This window comes from Atractosteus spatula, chromosome 20, assembly GCF_055471065.1.
Source record: "Atractosteus spatula isolate fAtrSpa1 chromosome 20, fAtrSpa1.hap1, whole genome shotgun sequence".
NCBI classification, from domain to species: Eukaryota; Metazoa; Chordata; class Actinopteri; order Semionotiformes; family Lepisosteidae; genus Atractosteus; species Atractosteus spatula.
Window position 1 is genome coordinate 9,440,162 of NC_142725.1, and position 22,082 is coordinate 9,462,243.

The 22,082-nt window shown below is 39.5% G+C and overlaps 1 protein-coding gene across 6 annotated transcripts in view; it reads left to right on the forward strand.

The window, feature by feature from the left end:
* Nucleotides 1–22,082, forward strand: part of LOC148817499 (rho guanine nucleotide exchange factor 10-like protein) — a 136,793-nt gene that overhangs the window by 93,490 nt on the left and 21,221 nt on the right. For all 6 annotated transcript variants that reach the window (XM_088937853.1, XM_088937852.1, XM_088937854.1 and 3 more), the window contains 4 exons: nt 10,621–10,707; nt 15,401–15,615; nt 16,871–17,028; nt 20,814–20,956. In XM_088937853.1, the coding sequence (XP_088793979.1) occupies nt 10,621–10,707; nt 15,401–15,615; nt 16,871–17,028; nt 20,814–20,956 (603 nt within the window). The remainder of the gene's footprint in view (nt 1–10,620; nt 10,708–15,400; nt 15,616–16,870; nt 17,029–20,813; nt 20,957–22,082) is intronic.

Here is a 22,082-nt window from a genome sequence, read left to right on the forward strand (position 1 = left end):
TTACCTGTTGTAAATTCTCTTTGACGCATTGCAGTCGTACTGTTAGGGGCATCAGTGAGATATTAGCCTACACTATTCCCTCTGTCTTTTCAGTCAAACTTTCTGATTAAGTCGAGAACTCTTTACAAGGTGAGCTGAGGTGTTCTAAGATGAGGTGTCTCCCTGCAGAACAAGTCAGGCCCCAGCTGTGAGAGCTTTCTCCTGCAGTGCTGAGGATTACACAGCTGGCTGTCTTGAGATATGACCTGGATTTCATGCGTCTTTGTGTCTAAGCTTGAAGTATCAGTTATTTTAGTGCAGTCAAGTTTGTCTGTGTGTCATCAAGGCCCACTAAAACATGTAAGAGGCCCACTAAAACCCCTGACTTAATGATTACTTTATACCTTCAATAGATTATCTTTTGGGGCTTTGATTTATTTTATTTTTAGGATACCATAATCCTGTAGGATTTCCTATAATTTCCTCCATAGTTCTGTTTTTTCTGTAAACTTTACACACATCACAGTTCATGGCTGATGTTTGCTTTTGAATCTTAATTTCAGCATAAAAATATACTGTGTAGAGTATACAGACTTGTGCAGAATGAACTTTATTTTTACAATTGTAGAATTTTTACAGCACCTCAGGTCCCACACTCAATCAGAACAAATTCCAGAAAAGAAGAAACAGCCTGACAGTAATAGTGTAGGAGCATTTGCAAGCACTCCAAATTAACCTCTCCTCATGCAATGTGCCATTGTAAAAACTGATTTTCTCTCATTTAAATTGAATATATAAAGAGTTTTCAGTCTTCCTGTGAATTTTCATCTGTCCCATTAATATCTGCCACAGATGCATGCTTTTTCTGGTGAAGTTTACAGTTGTCATTGTCATTCAGTAATAAAGGATATTCTCATTCCAAGAAATATACATATAAAATAATGCATAAATGTAAATATGAATACATATTTACAGATGTATTGATTATGTATTATTATGTAGTTAAACTCTGCCTTTTTGGGGGTGGGTCATGAAGTGGTGAAGGGGGATCTATTTTGTGTATATTTCCTGTTATATAACTTTTTGTGTATTATGTAAATTATAATATTGGAAAATATTAAATGGTAATAAAAAACAAATATAAAAAATAAGATACTGGAGGATGGCTAGCAGTAGCTCTCATATAAACTAAGAAAACTATCACATACTGTAAACTATTAAGAAGTAAGTCTTACTGTTGTTAATATGTTTTCAGAAGTATAGAAATGTATTATTTCTATAGATGCATAAATACAACCCAGTTATACTCATTTTTTTCATCCATTCATCATACAAAAGTTAGGTTTCAGTGCAAAACACCAATTATATCTATGTTTATATACTGTACAGTTGTGAGAAAACGTTTGTGAACCCTTTGGAATTTCTGCATGAATGGCTCCTAAAATCTTCATCGACATCATAATAATAAAGACAGTCTTATTGAACAAACAACACACACAACATTTTACATTGTCATATCTTTAATGAACAAATGGTTTAAACAATCAAGGTCATTGATGGAAAAAATATGTGAACCCTTATATTTAGTAACTAATGGAACCTCCTTTATTGGCAGTAACCTCAACCAAATGCTTTGTATTATCTTAAAACAAGATGTAGTAAAATAGGTTTAAGATGCATTTATAGGATGCATTTTGTATTATAATTGTACTCATGCTTCAGGGACCCCTTTCCACAGCTGTTAATACAGTGTCTCAAGACAATTGAGGCTTTTTTGAACAGTACTCCATTTTCAGTTCCCTGAATTCCTTAACCTTTCGAGCATTCCATAACATTAATTTAGGATTGCTTTTTAACTAAATAAAATTAGCCTTTTATGTTTTAATCAGCGTCTCATTCATAGTGGCTGCAATGCCTATCTAGCTGTTTCCACTGCATCACACTAGGGGGCACTGTATCCTTTGCTTTCAGATGGCAAAGGTGTCAGAGCACCAAAGCCACAGCCTGATTATGTGGTCATCTGCAGTTATATGCTAATTACAGGGAACCGTGGTCGTTGTGTACTGGGGTTAGTAGAATGGAGAGATTCTTCAGTAAGGAGATGAAGAGTAACAAGACATAGCTGATGTAGCCTGTGATTTCTGATTGTAAAACTCCCTACGTTAGGGTGCTTTAGATTTGGAAGAGCAGTGCTAGATCTCTTAAATACAGTATATGGGCAGCTCATCTAGTTGGAATGGAAAAGCATCGTACAACAGAGGGTTATCTGATGAAAGCAGCAGCATACAGTATGTGTCATCCTGTTAGCTTGTGTTATGTCTGGGACGAGCTTATCTTGAAGCTTGCCTGTATAATGTCTGGAACCCAGCATGCTGCATGTAGGAGCCTGAACTACACTGGATCCTTTCTGATACCTTTCCAGTACAAATTACTGGGGGGCAGGGTGTTGGACACACAGAGTTTGAGAACACCACCTCAGTTCTCACAGTAATTTAATAAAAAAACTGACTACTTGTGTTCTTTTTCTCCTATTGATATCATTAGCCAGTTGCTTTACTTTGTTGGCTTTTCCTAGTGTTTCTCATGCTTATTATACAGAATGCCTTCTGTCAGCCTTTTCTGTACTCTGTCAGGCTTTTCAGTCTCTCTACTTCTGCTAAAGCGACTTCGAGATGACAACTTAAATTTACCAAAACATCACATTTGCAAAGGCACAATTAAGACTGCCTGTGAGCTGCACTATCAATAAAAAGCATATCTTTGTCTGAGCCTTGACCCTTCCCTTAACAAAATATGGCCACAGCAGAACACATGTTCTGTACTTATGAGGCCAGAGCACATCCATGTTTCTGTAGCAGAAACTAAATTAAGTGTTTGAGCCTCCTCTATCTGCATGGCACATTGGTTCTATAGTTCTATAGCTGGGTGGACTGGAGCAACCAGGGTACAGTACCTCACTCAAAGGACACTATCAGTCCCTGCAGCAGTCACTCGAACCCACAACCTGTCAGTTATGAGTCCAAAGACTCATCCCCTGCTCTGTGCTCTGTCCTTCCTACATACAGCAGGTAACAACATGTTTTTTCAATGGCACACAGCTTTAGAGTGCTGAAACTGGAAAGTGTTGTTTTGAGAGAATAGCATTCAGGAGACAGGATTTAAACTTTAGAGCATATCGATCAGGACAAAATGCATCACTTTCCTCTTTTGAAATCCTTTTAGCGTGGGTGGTTTGTCATCGTCTGCAGTATTTTGAAACAACGCTTTTCCAACACCAGATATGAGCCACAAATGGAAATATTCTATTCTATAAGAGCAGCAAAAAAAAAGAATGTACAGTAAGCGTGCATCTGGTCCCAGGTTCTATTGATCTACTTTGGTCACCTAGAAACTGCCATCGACTTATGGTTTAGACACAGATTGTGTTCTCATTCTTATTTCTGTCATCTGATCTAGAGAATGTTGCAGTTATTGCCAGGCGTGGTGCAGTGGTCTGTATCAGAAGACCTATCCAGAGGTAGAGGGATATTTTCTTTATCCAGGATAGCTGGCTTCCTTCTGTCACTGTTGGATCTGGACAAGTGCCTTCCGGGCCTCCTACAAATTTGCTCTCCCAACACTCCTGGCCAATGGCACACGTGTTGTTTTTACTTCATGCATCGACTACAGCAGCAGTGCTAAGATTCCACGCAGTTGAGAGCTGCATTCATGTGCTGGAATGGTAACACAAAACAGTCTGAAACTGCCTGTGAGATTATGTAGTGAACATCATGGCACAGATATATACAATATATCCATCCATTTTCTGACCATCTTTTTCCAGTACAGGGCCACAGGGGAGTGAATATACAGTATAGTATGTACATTGACAAAAGGAAAATGAGTTATAGTACATGGATTCTAGAATCTAGTTCTTTCACACTAAAAAAACAAACCAGCCTTTGATTTAATGTTTGTCTCCAATGACAATAGTGGCTGATATTTGCTGAAGCTTTGTAGGGCTCAGATGTATTTGTATGCACACAACGACAGCTTTCTCTGAAATGCACAGTGCTGGTCCTAGACATGGGAGTGATGGTTGTGACCCTTGGATTTGGGTTGGGATTCTCACAAAACCATAAGTACAGTAAATGTTATCTTCACGCACAAGCCCACTATTCCTTTGGAAACTAATCGTTAATTAGAAACCATTCTATTTGGAAAATCGTCCTGCATTTTTTTTTTCTGGCACTTTTATCCAAAGCAACTTACATTTGCAGCCATTTACTGTATAATACTGGGTAGTTTTGTACTGTACCTTGCTCAAGGGTGGAACAGCAGTGTCTCACCTGGGATTTGAATTGCCAATTTTCAGAACCCTGATCTGGTTGAGCAATTGTGAATTGGAAAAACCTTTCCTAATCCATAGGCATTTATATGTCCTGTCAGGGGCCCCATGTCAAATAACCTTTATTCAGTATGTTGCTAATATTGTTTCTGAAGTTTGAGATTGGAAGCTTTCCTTTGAGTGTTGCTTGGGGGTGTTAACTTGAGCTGTTAAGGCTACAGAAAAAGTGAAGTGAAATGACCCACACCATTTCTAGTAACGACCATTACTCAGCCCTCACATTGAAGTGTTTTCAGATAAAATAAAAGCCACTAATTTTGATTGGTGTTACAGTCCTGTTTCAATCGGCCCAGAGTTTTTACACATCTCCCCTCTGCCATTATTGAATTCCCATTAACTAATCCACCCTGTGTTATGTCCTGCTAATCCTTGTGTGACTCAGAATACAAAGCATTACTTTATCTCTCCGTTTTTCATGGCTCCTTCTTCTCCTCAGAGCCTCCAGTATTTAACCCAACCAGAGACTGTACCACAATAAACACTTGTGCTTCTCATCAGCTGAAAAACTGACACCTGCCTTTGAAGTAGAAATGTCTGAAATGCCTGGAAGTTACAATCCAAAGTCTGTTACTTTACTACAGTAAGGCTAGTTGTTATGAGATTTCAATTTCTTAACTTTTGGTAGTCCCATTTCTGAAAAGCAGAGACTGGTAAAAAAAATAGTCAATTATGTTTTAATGAACTGAGGCAGCTTTCTGTAAACTAAAACTAAACTGTGGAGAACACAGTGCATCAGTACAGGCTATTCTGATTGATGACTGAGCAAAGTGCCTCTTCCTGCAACGCATGAGACTGTTTCACAGTGTGGGTCGACTCTGCAGGTCTGCCTTTCTGAACCTCAGAGGTGGCCCGCACTGTGGCATGGTATAGCAATGTGACTGAAGCCCTTTTGAGAAGAGCTTGGGGACAATTGAGTGTGATGTGAGGATAAAAATACAAATCAGCTACTTATGGAACAGCACAGTGCGTAGATCAGCAAGTCCTTCTGGTATGGCTTTTTAAAAATCCACTTTGAGGCAAACACTCCATGAAATGTAATGATATTGGTTTTATGTACCTACTGTTTTTTTTTATAAATGTAGGATCCCTGTGTTTTTCCTTTTGTGCACATTGATTTTAGAATGACCAATTGTTAATTAGACCTGTGACCTAGATATCTGGGAAAGATGTGGAGATGTATACAGACTCACAAGCATGCCGTGTCAGGATCATCACTCCACATCGCCCCTGCCCCCCAATAGCACAAAACAGCTGGGTTACTGCATGGACATCAGGTGAAGGACAGACACAGCTCTCATTGACAATGCTGCAAAGATCGAGGTGCCTAGCAAGCCACTGGGGTCATTGCTGTGCAGTAAACTAACAAAGCCCTGGCTAATTCAGCTAATTGTGCATGGCTGCCTTGGGACTCCCACTGGCACTCTACTAATGACATAACCCAGTTTCAGACCAGTGCTGTCTTGACCTTAAGGCTAAACTGATAAAGTCGTAGTTGAGGTTTTTATTGTTTGAGCCACTCAGGAGCCTTAGAGAAGAGATTCTTTGTACTTTATAAGCTACATCCAAGCATACTGTATATGCACTGTTATTTTTGGTTTAGGTGAAGGCTTAGTGTTAGTGCTCAAATTTATTCTGATGTACTATGTCAATGCTAGTACATTGGAGTAGATAGCATTTTGTGAATGCCATTTAATAATACGTTTTGAGCCTTTTTTGGCTGCATTGTTTTTTTGTACATCTAAGCATTTTCAAAGAGTCAAACTGGGGCTTTCCTGTGATTGTCAGTCTTGAAACAGTGGTCTGTCTGCATCCGGCTGTGTGTTAATGGTTGTAAGGCTACCTCGCCTAGTTAGCTTTGAGCTGACAGAAAGATTGATTCTGCCGCCAGTTCTTGCCACTTAATCCCAGTGTCTATGTATTATTATGCTGGTTTGTTTGATATTTTCTTTAAATTAAGTGACACTCCGCCAAATTAATCAATAAAGTGACAGTCAGTCTGAGAGAGAGAAAATGAAAGGATAACTCAATCTTGCAACTTATCTGCCTTCAGCTACTCTCACGCCAAGGACAAGCTACAGATTCAGTTCCTTAATCTCTTTTTTTATTAAAGATTTGAAATGTAATATTTCATCAGTGCTGATATGTTGACTAGGTGAGTAACGTGGAAGCAGTTTAATTATGTTAGAGAAGATGGTTCATATGGAGTTGTAAATATTGTACCATCACATTAACTGTTTCCATTTCTTTCTAATGTAATTGAAATTATAAGAATATACTGTAATTACTATTTTCTAGATGATAGGAATAGCCAGTGCAACCAAGAATTGATCAAAGATGATCTCAGAACAGGTGACCATCACAGCTGACCAGTCCTGAAGTTCCTTCTGAAAGTATGAACACATTTGATCACTGAATTAACAGAATTTGCAGAAGAATTTGATATAGCCCATGGAAGCACTTGATTTGCCCAACAATTTCTGCCAGATGAAAGCTGGAGCTCTTTAACAACACTTAAGAGAAGTTTGCATCTTGTTTGGTTGCTGATGAGGACACTTGGACTCTGAATCAATTCAGTAGAAGACCCCAAAATCTTCAGCTTTGAAGACATTCCCCAGTGCAAAGATTATTGAAAGATTAAGGGCTACTGCTAATTGATTACTTTCAAATAAGTCACAGTAATCAAGCGTATAATGGCTTGCCACCCTGCCCATGAAAAATAGCAGGGGTATTGATATGTGGTGTTCTAGTGCTGTACTGTATGGGATTGTGGCAATTATCAAGACCAAAGTTAGTCAGACCAACATTTGGGAGTGAAGATTTCATCTACACTACAACACAACTTTGTAACTATGTAATGATACCACTGAAGAGTCCAGTGATCAGGGAATTGCTAGTTTGAAGTGCAAGTTGGTGGCACATGGCGATTATTTGAATGGTGATTACTTCAAAGAATGAAGTGGTGAAAATGCTGTTTTGTAGTATCTGGGTTGCAAAAGTTTGAATGCCCTGAGTACAGATTAACTGGTGTGCCATAATGTAAAAGAGGAGAAAATACATTTTACTTCTCTGCACATACTGAACAGAACAAATTAATGAATCATCAAACATGTAAGACAAAATGAAAAGATCCTATTATTATTAAAGGACAATTGCTGACTAGGTCTTTGTCTTGGTACTTTAAAGCACAAGATAAAAGTTTATCCATTATGGAAAACGTCATCTTGAAATTCAAAATATAATTGCCCACAAATTCTTGCTTAATGCATAATTATGGCTCTTGTACCGTTATTCATTTATTGAAAACAGATTAATTGTTACTTGCTTGTGCATTTTTATGAATGGAACTCTAAAATAAAGATTAAAGTATTATCTAGTAATAACTGTAATTAAAACGAACATTTTATGAATCATTTCTGAAGTACATTCAGGAATAAAATGAATAATTAAAAAGATTGAATCACAGAGTGAATGAACACCAACAGGTCTGCAAAATTCAAAACCATTTCACTGCTTCTGTATAAATATATCCAGAACTATGCTGACAGTTCAACATTGTAACAAGAGAACTGGTGAGTTTGAAGCTATCTAGCTATATGAAAAAGTACATGTATCCAGTCATCGAATGGCTTTTGTCACTGTTTGATACATATGGTTCCCTTGCTTTGCCAACTGTGCACTGTGCACTGTGCATTGATCAGGGTGCCTTCTGCTGTGTACCCATCTGTAGCAGCCCCACAGATATATTCATCGCCACCTAGTGGCCTGGAGGATGTCAACAGCTCAGCCCACCCAGGTTGAACTGTCATAGAAAGGTAGAGATACAGTAAGTTTCCTATTTGACAGTGTTGAGAAATTTACTTTTCAGTTTTTAGTTAATTTACCTGCCTCTTCATACAAACTCTTTTTTATTTGTCCTTTTCCCATCTGAGGGGTTTTGACATAATTTATTCTTTCTGTACAGTAGTACAATAGTACCATACGTAAGATATTTCACTTACATTGCAACACAACTAAAACCGTCTCCTTGGTTTTAAGTCTTACATCTAGGATTGGTTAAAACTGGCAGCTGTTAAAAAATACCTATACAGTGAAATGATTACCAATTGCCAAATAAAAAAAAAATACTTTCAGATTAGTTTTGACAACACAGTTTGCGATTTAAGGATGTATTGTATATGGCTGCTTTCTCATTCAAGAAAACAATTTGCAGGTGAGAGCAAATAAGTATGATTTCAAACTAAACCTGCAAAGACATTGTAAATGCCTTTTTTCCCTGCGTCTCAGCAGTAGGAAAATGTAATATTACTGCCAGGTAGTAATCAAAATTGCTGTGTTAAATGAGATTGAAAGAATACTCCTACTCAAAACGGCACTAGATTAAAGTGCTATTCAAGGTCTTTCATAACATCTAAGTATGTGTGGAAAGTAGGGGCTAATGTTAGGGTCATATTCTTCAGTTGTTTTCACAAGCTAACTCCCAGTACATCTGTCTATGCACTATGGAGAAAAGCTGTTCAGTATTTCGTATTGCATTATGCCCATCAAAAAGATGAAATCCAAATCTGTCAATATTACGGATGATTAAAGCAGTGATGCTTTGGTGAAGGTAAATTGTTTGGGTCACAGTCCACTATAGATGTCACCTGCACAGTGGGTTGGTACCTACAGTATGTTCTGGACTGCCTTCGAAGCAGAGGGACCAGCCATTGAATCAGAGGAGTAAACTGTCTTTTTCTTTTTTTGTGTGTGAAAAAATAAGACATCTCCTCCTCATAATTAGGCCGAGAGCCAAGCGATCCATTATCCTGCCTTTCCTACAAACCTTCAAGACCTCCATACGCGTCCGTTTATGGCTGCCGTTTAATTACCAATTAGAAATTGCTGTTGTTGTTAGAGGTGGAGGGTGGATAAAGAAAAACTAAAAAAGAGAGAGATAGAGAGGCAGAACAGTCAGTGCATCTGCTCCATAAATTTAAATAAATATAAAACTCGTGGCAGGGGCGAGGGTGGGGGAGTGAGACTCGGGCTGGACAGATGGGATGAAGTCATCATCTGGCTGGTATTTGTATGCTTGTGTTTGTGTATAGGTCTTAAGGGGGTGGAGGTGGGGGGGTGCAGCAATTAATTGTTTCTGATTTATACTCCGTTTACTTGGGAGCAGCATTAAAGGGCAGAAGGCTGTTGCCCCCTGCTGAGCAATTAAATTTACCGTCTGTCTACCACAACACCCTCCCTTCCTTCCTCATCACCAAACACCATGCTGCCTCCACCAGCCGGTCAGCTGTCACACTGCCTTCACTTGGGCGGGTTTCCAGCCAGTCAGTGGGGTGAGGAAGGTGTTTGGTTCTGTCCTTGTCAGAGTGAGAGGAAGGCCACTGGGTCCACCACACTCATCTTGTTGGTCAGCAGACTGTCTGCCATCTTTCTGATTTGTAGAAAGATCTGGCACATGGGCTAGGCAAAAGCAACAGATACAGCAGTCTTTGTGTAAAGCCTTCTGTCCTTAATGTGATTGGTTTCTCTGATTATCTAGGCATGCCTTTTGATCCCAGATCCTGAGCTCAGTCTGAAGCTGTGAGGGGATTTCAATTAGCTAGCCTCCTCCAGGATATGGTGCAGTTAGAGCCATTTCTCACCATCTGTCCCCTATCTACCACCGTCTTAAACAAGAACAATAAATGAATTAATTGCATTTATATGAAGTTGGAACAAGTTGTTTAATGTTTTCTTGATTCTCCCAGTTGGCGATTTAATTGTGCCTTCTGGGATGTGTGTCACTAGGAGCCTTTTTCTGCCCTTTTTTGAAACAAATATGTCTGTCTGAGCCTGGAGGAAAAGCTCTGTGCACATGGCCCTTTGTGAAAAGAAGGTTAGCTCAGTCCCTTGACCTGTATATTTCCCGATTTTCAGTGCAAACATCTTCCTGACAGACTTGGTGATGGATCTGTAGGTACTGTCTTTTAACTTTTAGAGCTGCTCCAAAACCAGACCAACTCTAGCTGTGCTTGAGAAGAGATCTGAACCCGGACCACCACAGGCTAAATCTAGAGTTGATCTGGTGATCCCAGCTACATTCGCAAGGCTTTTGATTAAGGGGGGAATGCTAGGCTTCTCCTTTTTTCATTTTCTAGCTACCCGAGTCGCCAGCTTGCTCAGATCACATCAGAGCAGCTTTCACACTCACACATTAATTCAGATTAGTTTCACATTCAAATTAATGCCAGGTCAATGGTTTGTTTCTCTTCCATTTTTAGCTGGAAGCTGCTCTTCACAACCCAGTCCAGTGCGCTCTGCTGGGCTTCTCAGCGGCCAGCACCTCCCTGCCCCAAGGCTACCTCTGGGTGAGTCCATCTTTCTTCTTTCAACTTTTTCTTTGAATCCCTTATTTAGTAAGTTGCTGTCCATCGGCTGAGAGAAGTAATGACCTGGAGAGTTGTTAGGTGCTTTAGTGGGATTTGTTGGTCACCTAGACTGCTACACTGAGTGAGTTCTGTAATAAAGATTTTTGTCCAGTGTGGTTGTAAAAGATAAAAAAGGTTTTAAATGTGACAGGAAGACTTGAGGATGTTCCTATTTATAAAAGCTGACAACAATGTATAAATGCTGTTGGTTGTAGGTTGGAAATTAAAACTCTCAAGTTGTAAAAGAGTTACACAGGGAAAGTTTACATCAAAGTTTGCTTCACAGTATTTGTGCATTTAATGACTCTTAAGTTTTAAAAATAAATGTTAAATTGATATTTGGTAATTGAGAACACTATTTGAACACTAAAACTAATCCTAACAGTAACCTAACCTCATAAGTATTTAATATTTGAAGATTGCATATTGCCATTCTATAGGACCTCAATGTGTAATACCTTAATGATCAACAGAATAACTGTTACAATTCCATTACCAGATGAACATGATAAAAACTGGCCACCAAATTAATTTTGCTCCCTATCTCTTCCCAGTTGTCATCTTGGCAAATCTTGTTATGCATCTTTTTAAATGACTGCTAATTGTAATTACAGTATGTTGCCTTTATGGGGAAAGACACAAGCAAAAAAACTTTAAGATGCTTTGTTTTTATCATTCGCCAGAGAAATTATTGTGTATGAACCTAATAATGATAAAATGATCTAAATAAAATGACAGTATTAAAGTAATATCATGTACTGTACTTGAAGCTAAGGGTTGTGAAGTTATATAGAAATACGGATGTTGTTTGTAGAACCATATTCTGTCCTTCTCTTAAACCGATGATAGACAATTGGTTCTACACATCAAACTTCATGTTCACAAGACAGAAAACTGTTAGAAAGTTCTTTGTCATAAATGGAAAACCCACAAGAAAGAAAATAATTTCTGGTTCTTGTTGCACCATCTTCAAAGAATGAGCCCAAATGACAAGCTTCTCAAATCTTTGATGACACTAATCACGTTACTGTGTTCAGCTAGTGAGATAACCATTTCTTTTGATTAGAATGGTGACATTGTGTTTTAATCGGACTGAAAAGCACATACTGTACTCACACACATGTACTTCCCTTCCCAGTCTCTACAATGCCGTTTCAGTTCTGTTTTTCTGTTTTCATCAGCTTTATTTTAACCTTTCTTTACCAAATATGACACACACTTTTCATGTTTTCAGTTTCAGAAAAAAAAAAGTTATTTCTTTCCTTCTGTAGAATAGAAACTACAGGCTTATGGTAACAGTGGTGCAGTGGTTAGCATGCTGCTTCACAGTTTTGGGGCACTGGGTTCAACTCCAGAGCTGGGGTGCTATCTGCCTGACATTTGTTTGTTTTCCCCTTGTTTACATGGGTTTCCCCTGGTTACTTTGGTTTACTCCCACATCCCAAAGACGTACTGGTAGAGCATACAGCGTGAGTGTGTGTGTGCCCTGCAATTGACCAGCGTCCTGCCCAGGATGTATCTCACTTTGCACCTGTTGCTTTCTGGGATAGATCCCAGCTCTGCTGAGACCCTGAAATGCATGAAGCAGTTAGAAAATGGATGGATTTGCAACAGCATCTTTTAGAAGATAAATATGTTTGCAGGAAAGCCTTCATTCCTTTGCCAACAGAAGAACAAACTTGACAGAGCGGCTCTTTAGAAAGCAGCAGAGGCTCAAGTGCATTGTGCTTGGTACCAACATCAGCCTACAATACATACTTACTATTACACATATGAAGGTGTCTGGGTTTCTCATAAGGCTGCACAGCTCAGTAAGTGGAGACAGCAGGAATCCCTTAGCCATTAAAATTACAGCTATCTAGTGTAGCTAGCACTTTTGAATAAAAAAAAATGCAGATAGCTGTAACTGGAGATTCTGGAATCTGGAGTAATTCATCCATCCAGTTTGCTCATCTATTTTCTGTCCACTTTATCCAAAACGTGGACATGGGGGAGCCTGAGCCTAACCCCGCAAGCAATGGGCACAAGTCAGGGTACAACCTGGATGGGACGCCAGTCCAATGCAGGGCACACACTGGCACCAGGGCCAATTTTCCTAGAACCCACTTAACCTACCAGTATGTCTTCTGACTGTGGGTGGAAACTGAATCACTTGGAGGAAACCCACATGAACTCAGAAAGCTCATACAAACTCCACACAGACAGCACCCCACAAATTGAACCCAGGGCTCCAGCACTGCAAGGCAGCAATGCTAACCACTGCACTACTGTGCTGCCATCTGGAGTAATCGAGAAATGTAAAAATGCCATTTCCTACAAAAAGGGTGATTACATAAATGTCATGATTTGAGAAGCACTGTAAAAAGTCCATTCCAATGGGAATTGTATCAAAATGCAATGAGCCTACTGTCTTGTTTTTTGCAAGGATAAAGATTAATGCTTGATTCTAGTTTTATTAAACCTCAAAATAGACTGGAGAAGCTATGGATCACTTTTATTTATCATGTGAATTTTTTTTATTTTTTAATGTAAAACTGTGCAGGGTGATGACTCACTACAGCACGAGCTGATGGTGGATTTGTGGCTCATCTCCTGCGCTACAGCACAGTACACCAGGCATATGAAAGATTGTACCTGGTGAATAGATTTTTTAATCTTCAGACTGGCTGGCTGTAGTATGGCAATATTAATCTTGGGAGGACCTGCTTAAATGATCAGATGGATCAATTACAGAATCTGAGTTAGTAAGAAATTCTGACAATTTCTAACATACCAAAGTGGCAGTGTAGAGCACTTAAAATCCCAGGGTGGACTCTGCTGCTGTACTCTTCAGCAAGTTACATTACCCATATTGCCAGAATCAATATCCAGAAAACATAACAGTATACTGTAAGTGGTTATCCAAATTTGCATATAAAATGACAAATAAGTAATTAAACCCTCCATATACTGTATATGGTTGGATAAAACCACCAGCCATGCTGATGATGATGGTAAACCTCTCTGAGCAGCAGAAATCTTCTGTAACATGCAGTGATGATACCGTCCTGTCTGCGCCTCTGTGAGAGAATGTTGTCATTGAGCAACAATGTGCAACAGGGAGGGAAAAAAGGGTTTTCATGTTCTCTGTTCAAACTCAGCCACTACAAGACTTGTCTGGTTCTACCTGTGACTCCCTGCAGAGGCGTCACCCTGCCTGTAAATCCCTTTGTATCTGATACCTTCAATAATCCCTGACCCTGTGCATTGACAGTTTGCGAAGCTAGTGCATGATCACATGTAAATGATGACAGAGCAGTGACTATATTTGGAAGCTTCTTCATTCAACGGACCTGCCTCCCATGTCAAATTCACCCAGCGCTAACACAATACACTCAGATTCTGAAATAATTTATGTGGCCTAGAAAATTGCTCGTCTTGTATAGCAGTGAATCCCAGACTGAGGTCTGAGGAGAGCCTGAGTCCAGAGAGAAAATCCTTGGAAGGCCTGAACACATCTCACCAAAGATAAGCACAGAATTAAAATCCTCTCTCAGCTCTTAGTAATGGGGTTTCTGGGACCTGTTCCCCAACTCTGCTGAATTTAGTACTGTTCTCTAAATATTAACAATATTTTATTTTAGTTTGCCAATATGAATGTATCAGTCAGTCCCTTTCAAAAAACATAGTTTACGAAGATATTGGGTACAACCCCTTTCTGTGGTCCACATGGCATGATATTGACATAAGTTCTAAGAGATGTTGGTATTGCAAACTACGTCATACTTTATAAGAGTCTTTTGGTCTTTTTGAATATTGAAGAAGTTTTAAACCTGTACCTTTGCACTTATTTCCTTTGTACTCCAATTATTATATTTCTGTAGGTCACAGGTAACAAAAGTAATGTTGCATTGTATTTTATGGCAAATTCAAAAATCCATCTTTTTCTTGTAACATAATTGAATCTGAATGATCTGAAAAGTGTCTTGGAAAAGCAATATTGATGCCCTGAAGCCTTGATTTCTGCAAATCACTTTTCTAGCCTGAATATTAAGATGCTTTCAGCCTACAGTGTATATTCTCTTCTCTTGCCACTGTATTGTGTACATGCACTAGAAATACACTATTGATGACAAAAGTGCTCCCTTTTGCCCAGGGCTGGACTCAGACCTTAATACTTTTAAACTGGGTTTCTCATTCTATGTACATACAAACTCCACAACAGCCACGATGTCATACGCGTGATAATCAAATCAGAATGGAAATGATTTACTCTTTAATGTCTTCTTTGATGGATGATCACAAGTAAAAAAAACATTTGAAGCAATGGGTTATGTGCTTAATCTGTTGCATCTCATGTTACAATTTGTCTGGTGGCTGGACTTAGGCATTTCAGCTTTTTCTCATTTACTGTCCAACAAAGTGTTTTCTTAGGAAGTAGTTATAGCTAGAACTATGAATTAGAAAGGAAAAACAGCAGCACATAGGAAACAAAATTGCAATAAAATGGAAGATAATTGTGTTCCAAGCATACTGTAAATTAAATTGCAGCAGTAAAGTGCACAGTATCAGATGCTAAAACCTGCTAGTGGCAGTGTTTAACAGATCATAAGTGCAGTGTGTTTCCCCCCCCTCTCTCTCTCCCTGCATGCAGGTGGCCAGTGGGAGTGACTCGAATCAAGGCCAGGTGGACATCTTCTCCCTGAACAGACCCACGCCGCGGGCGGTCAAGTCCTTCCAGGTGGGGGCGCCGGTCCTGTGCCTGGAGTACGTGACTGAGCCCAGCCCTCCGGAGGACGCTGAGCCCGGGGCCGGCGAGCGGATGAGCGGGGTGGGAAACACCATCTGCACAGGCCTGAGGGATGGCAGGTGAGCGATCTTACAAACCTCTCGCTGCAGAACATCTGCTCCTCACTCCCACCTCCCAGGCTTGCATTCCTACTCTAACCTGGGCACGGCCTGCCAAGGGACTGACATGCAAGCTTGTTTTCCATATGTCTTTTTACTGTATATAGCACATAACCAGTAGCAACTAAGCATGAGCTTGAAGCTCATCGTCACAAATCACAAAGGACCAAAGATACAAAATACATATACCAAATATAGACTTCATGAATGAATAACAAAGAACTGTACCTTAAAAGCCGTTACTTTTTACTGTTTTTTTTACATTACTGTTTCAGCATGAAAGGGAGCAGGACTGTAATGGTATTTGTGTCATTAACACTGCTAACACTTCAGTTACAACAACCAGAGGGCACTCGGCAACAGCGCGATTCTCAATATTTGAGCGAAACAGAAGCAATCAAGCTTGCTTTCTAAAGCTGTCAGCTTTCACAGATAAAACGCACTGTATCTTGTTGGACTGCCAGATATTTCCGATTTCTGCATGCGTGCAGCCAGCACATGTTAATCTAAGTTAGCATGATGGCAGCCAGGGTTGCAGAGGAGAAAGACTGAAGAAACTGTCTACATTGCAGATTCATCAATAATCACTTTGAAGCATTATGAAGTTGTTCTGACAATATCTTGCCGAGTTATGTATTTTAAAAGCTTAGCGAGAGGCAAAAACCGCTGCCAGAAGTAGAAAAATTGAAACTGCAAGCACAGAAAAAAACAAATCGCTGCCAATAGCCGTTCTGTTCACAAACCCATATGCTGAATACAAAAAATACAACATTAATAATGTTTGTTGGCAAGTTATTCTACTTCGTGTTAACATTTATTTGAAATATATTCAGCACTGAAATATGATTTGGAGTATATGGAAGTAGAGGGAGTTTTTAAGCAATTGTTAATCAATGAATCTTATAAATTATGGCATAATGAAGCTTTGCCTCATCAAGCACTGCCTTGAAATGTTTTTTTGGAAAATATCTTAAGAAAGCTTACCTCATTAATATAAATAACATATATCTTTTTAAAATCAATGGAAATAACAATTTCATTTTCATTAACTCTTCAAATTAAAACATCCAAACAAGCTGATACTTTGTTTTAGTGAAGACTGAGAATGTGGTACCCTAAACGTTTCTCATGTTTCAGTTAGTTTTGCTAACTAAAGTAGTTTAGTCATGCAGAAACATGCCTCTTCAACAGTCTTCTTTGAAATTCCTATTCCCAGCATCCTCATTTATGGCAGTGTGGACACAGCCGCCCAGTGCTTGCTGATCTTCCATAGCCCAGAGAGGTGTCCAGTTCTGTGCCTGAAACATTCTGCCAACTTCCTGTTTGCTGGGCTGATAGATGGGACGGTAGCTGTTTATAGCCGTAAGAGTGGTGGTGAGTTTGTCTCTTTTTATTTTGGGTTTTCCAGTTCTCCATTTATTTTCTAACTGCTTTATCCAAGACAGGAGAGCTGGACCCTATGCCAGCCAGCAACAGGCGCAAGGCAGGGTACACCCTGGACGAGACAGCGATCTCTTCCAGTCGCAGGGCACACACGGAAACAGACATGCACACACTCACACCACAGCTAGTTTTTCCAGCCACCAGTCTTTGGGCTGGAGGAGGAAACTGGAGCCCCCAGAGGACACCCACACGAACACAGGGAGAACATACAAACTCCACAGAGATAGCACCCCAGGAATTGAACCCAGGGCCCCAGCGCTGTGAGGCAGTTATACCAACCCCTGCGCCTCAGTGCCGCCTGTAATATTCTGATTTAACCGGTAATCCTTCCAATGTTACAGGGTTTAGGAACTTTTGTCGTGAAGTTTATCTAGGTGTTGATGTGTATGAACTTGTCTTCAGTCTAAACTACTGTAGATGGATTTTTAAAGAAGTGCTTTGTGAAATGGTTTTCCAATTGAGCTGCCACATCTCTAGGCAAGAGAAGTAAGCTGGAGCACTAGAATATCTTCATTCATGATAAAGTGAGTCTGGTGTTACTTCTCACTTATGGTGGGAGTTTATTCATAGCAGTTTGTTGGCTTGGGGGGATGTAAAGCAGCTATAGCATTTTTGAGTTGATCTGGGATTGATTCAGAATGAGAGGTTCAGAACGTGAAAGAGTGCCATATCAATAATTTTCACTTCACTTGGCTGCTGGTTATCTTACAACATAATCTCAGATTGATTCTGGCGCAATGTCAAACAGGTTAATGCTTAGCTCTTACATGGTGCCCAGGAAAAATATTAAAGGGAAAGAGAATCACAGCGATGGTATTTTTCATATAATCAGGCGTAGGTGGTAGGGAATCCCAGAGTACATCCCAAAGTCCGTGACAGGACTGTATTGAGTGCTGTAAAAGTGGGTTTTCAGTCCTTCACAGAAAAATCATAAAATGAATACACTTACAAAAGCATGGGAAAACAACATACAATGGTAGCTAAATATTCCCTTTATAAATTTAGTGATATATCAGTAAACATATCTCAGATAGAGTGGAACAGAATGACCTGCATCAGAGAATTATGAAAATGAAACTGAAAAATGATGCAAGTCTTCCATACCTGGCTTCACAGGGTTTTTTTTCCCAAATTTCACATCTAAATTTCTCCATTGCATGTCTTTGCAAATTAGGTTTTGTATACAATTTGTTATAATTGCTTAGAGTAAATGCGATATAAAATATATGAGAATTTTTATAAAAAATGTTTCTTAGAAATATTTTTGCCTTTATTATTTTTAATCACCCTGTGAAGTATTATTAACAAAACATAAGCAATAAATAAATGTGGGCCCTTTAAAATCTGATTTGAAGAGCACCTGGCTCTATTATGTACAGTAGGCAATGTCATTGATGGGATTTTTATTTCTTATTTTATATAAAGTGAAACATGTTCAAACATCAGACAATAATCAAGTATCACCTGCTGTGTGAAACATAATCCAGTCTAACAACGATCCCTTTCAAACTGCCTGTTGAACTGAGGATACCTGATTTGTGCACTCACACCAATGTCTTTCAAATGAAAACAGAGTCTGTCATGAATAGCAGCCCCAGAAAGCTAAGCACAGCCTGCCCATACTTGACAGCAGTGAATTATACCAACTGTGCCCACCTCAAAGAAGACAACAATTTGCATGAACCGTTTTCCTTGTTCAATTAAGTTGTTAGTAAAATTATATTGTGCGCTATTCCCCCCATGCATTTTACCCATAAAACTGTGAGTACAAATGTGATCACACAATCATATGTTCTTTGATTAAATGGTATTCAAGATGTAGGATTAGATATTAATCCTGTTGTTATTATTATGACACCCTTTTGTATTCATGCATGTATTTGTTTATTTTTTTTTGTAAATACCCTTATCCAGGGTGACTTGAATTGTATCCAAAGTTTACAGTTTTTGTTTTAGTATTTTAAAAGGCAATTGAGCCTGGTTTGCCTTGTTGGGAACATTATAGGAAATCTCTATAGTCAGTCTGATAGAAGTTTTTGAAGCGTGAATTGTAGGAGCCAGTTTGTACAACTTGCAATTTTAAAGGAAAGAAGACTGACATTTAAATTAGGCTGGGCAATTAACATGGGAAAATCACAAAGCAGTGGAAAGCTATTAATGTTTCAAAAGCAGAAGTAAACAACTCAAAATGTTAATTAAAAGGCTCACTGCACTTCCTTCCTAATTCTGTTCCATTAACACGTTGTGAAGCAAAGGCTTATGTAATGTACCTCACAATGTTTTTTGCCCAGTGACTATCGTTTAAAAAAGAGTAGAAAAAGGTCATTTTCATTTTCTGACACTGAACAAAATAATTTATACAAAGACAACTTAAAAAAATTCTACGAGGGCACTGTCGGAGGGCTTTATTTTCATTTCAATGTAGAAAAATAGAATAATGTTGCAAAGTACTGCAGAATGCAGGTTTTCTAATTAAACAAACAGATATCCTGTTTAGTAGGTAACAGCGTTTTGTATTGGCCTATATGGGAGCCTATTTTTATCAGGATAAAAGAGTGTGGTAAAAATGATTCTGGTTTGGTAAGATGGCATTATATTCAATGTTTTTCCCAGTTTTCATTTTTCTGAAATGCTTCAGCCCTCCTTACAGTACATAGTGCAAGGTAACTTTCATATGGACATCTACTTCCTTAATGTATACCCTAGCAATTCTCAGAGAGCCAGGGAGCTGTATATCTATACACAGAACATGAAAACCCTTTTCCTCCACACCTTGATTGCATTGTTCAGAAACCTGCATGTGCAGACTGCCATGAAGGTGAAGGCGTGGGCATCTAGTCAGTCAGTCACTCAGCATTTGCAGGGGGAGCATATGGCCACACAATCCCCAGGAAACTTTGAAACAGGAGGAGATATTAAACTTGCTCTTAAAAGGAAAGCAACAAGAACATACTGTACATTAACTACTACATCTTCACTAAAATTTGCATTTTTACTTAATGATGTGGCACAAAATCACTCTGAAGTATTTGGGTTATGGAATACAAATGATCATACAGGGTCAAATTGATTTGTACAGTAGGTATTAAAGTTTTCTTTCTGCTGTATTCTGCAGTATTACTTGAGAGCTGGAATTTATCTTCTGTTCATTAATAATCATTCATCAATAAACTGACCTAAGGAATTAATGAGTCACAGTGATCAACTGTTAGTTTGGTGCGATCAGTGGTAGGAAAAGTGAACAGCTGATTAGCTCACACCTGAAGAAGGCTTCACAGCCGAAACATTGTGTTTTTCTCTCTTTTTTCAGCATGGAATAAACCTATTACTTGTTCCTTTGCAGACTACGCATGCTGACGCAGCTACCCACCTGAGCTGATCAGTGTGACTTGTTTGCTGCACACATTAATTAAGTGATGACAATCAGGATGTGAGCAATTTACAAGCTCAATTGTCTTATTTTAATGGTGCCTTTCAATCTTCTCCTGAATCACAGTACTGGGAGGGTTATACAGTATGCCACTTGGGCACCCTAAAATATCACCTATTGCTTTGGTGATTGTTCAGTAAGGACAACTCCTTTCATTTTTTAAATTTAATTTGGTAGGAGAAACAAAAATTTGGAAATCCCAGGGCACTTGTACAATAAAGTACTGTATCTTGAACCGTAAATCTCCAGATGAATGAATGTCGTTTTATCTTTGGTTTGTGTGCAGAGGAGCTGTGGGACCCAGGGTCCTGTCGACAGGTGAGCGTTGGTACGGAGCCCATTCGCACCCTGCTGGCCTTGGAGGACTCAGTGTGGGCCAGCTGTGGCAACAGGGTCACTGTCATCGAAGGCGCCAGCCTGAGCACGCAGGTAGGCACCACTGCAGCACTAACACCCCAGGAAGCGAGCCTTGCCACATGGGCACCTGTCAAGCAGCTCTGTCCCCGCAGGGGAATGGCACTTAGAAGGAAAGGATTTAGCACAGTAGCAGAAATGGAATTACACACGGAGCAGTGGTCGTGGGTACTGCCTCCCCATGTTCTTTCAAGAAATGGCTTGATCAGCTTCTGAAATCAGCCTGCCTGGGGGTCTGCTCTCAATTGTAACTCGTGTCATAAAATATATTGTAACTGTTCCTGACAGCTGGCAGATTGACGTGCTTCATCTGTGTGAATTTCTGTGTACAACTGCACACACAGAGGTGAATACAGTGGCCTTCTGGGACAGGGGCTGATAGATATACGGATTATATAGTAGACTTAATTTTGTTGTATGTTAAGTTGTACACCTTGATAATGCTAGAGAATTTTTTATTTTTGCTTTTTTGATCATTTGTAAGGTTGGATTTGATGACTGGGTCGATATCATTCTTAGCTCTCATCTCCTCTCAGTGCTCTTTCCATTTTGGGGAAAAATTCATTGGTAGCTCAGTGACTGCCGGTGCCATATAGTTCTGCAAGCATGTTGTGCATACTGAGTCGAGAACCTGTCTTTACCTCACTGACTCTCTTAATGCAGTATCAGCTCTCCCAGGGTCCCAGAATGACAGAGTGGCTATAAAATGCCATCTGCGGAGATACTGTACCAGAGTTGAAAATAATGGGTGACTTGCAAGCATGCTGATCGCTTGGGGGTGGTGAAGCTGTGTTTTTGCAAAGGCCCTTCTGGAGTGAAGATTGGACTGCATACTGTATGTGCGTTAGAGTCTGAATAATGCATGATTGAGGGCTTGAGAAGCTATCAGGTGATAGGAGTTGAGAAGACTTGCAGTGTTCGCATCAGGTTGAATTTCAACTCAGATGCTGTGGGATTTGTGAGGAATATTGTATCAATTCAAACATCCTGAAGCAGTACATAAGCACTAATGTCACTCAGCCCCTCACAAATGCACAGGCTCACCAACACGCACTCAACTCCACTCAGGTCTCCAGATGGCCCCTTGTGCACCAGATGCTTTGAAACAAAATCACTTTTTAAAGTTGCCTCAAAATGGAAG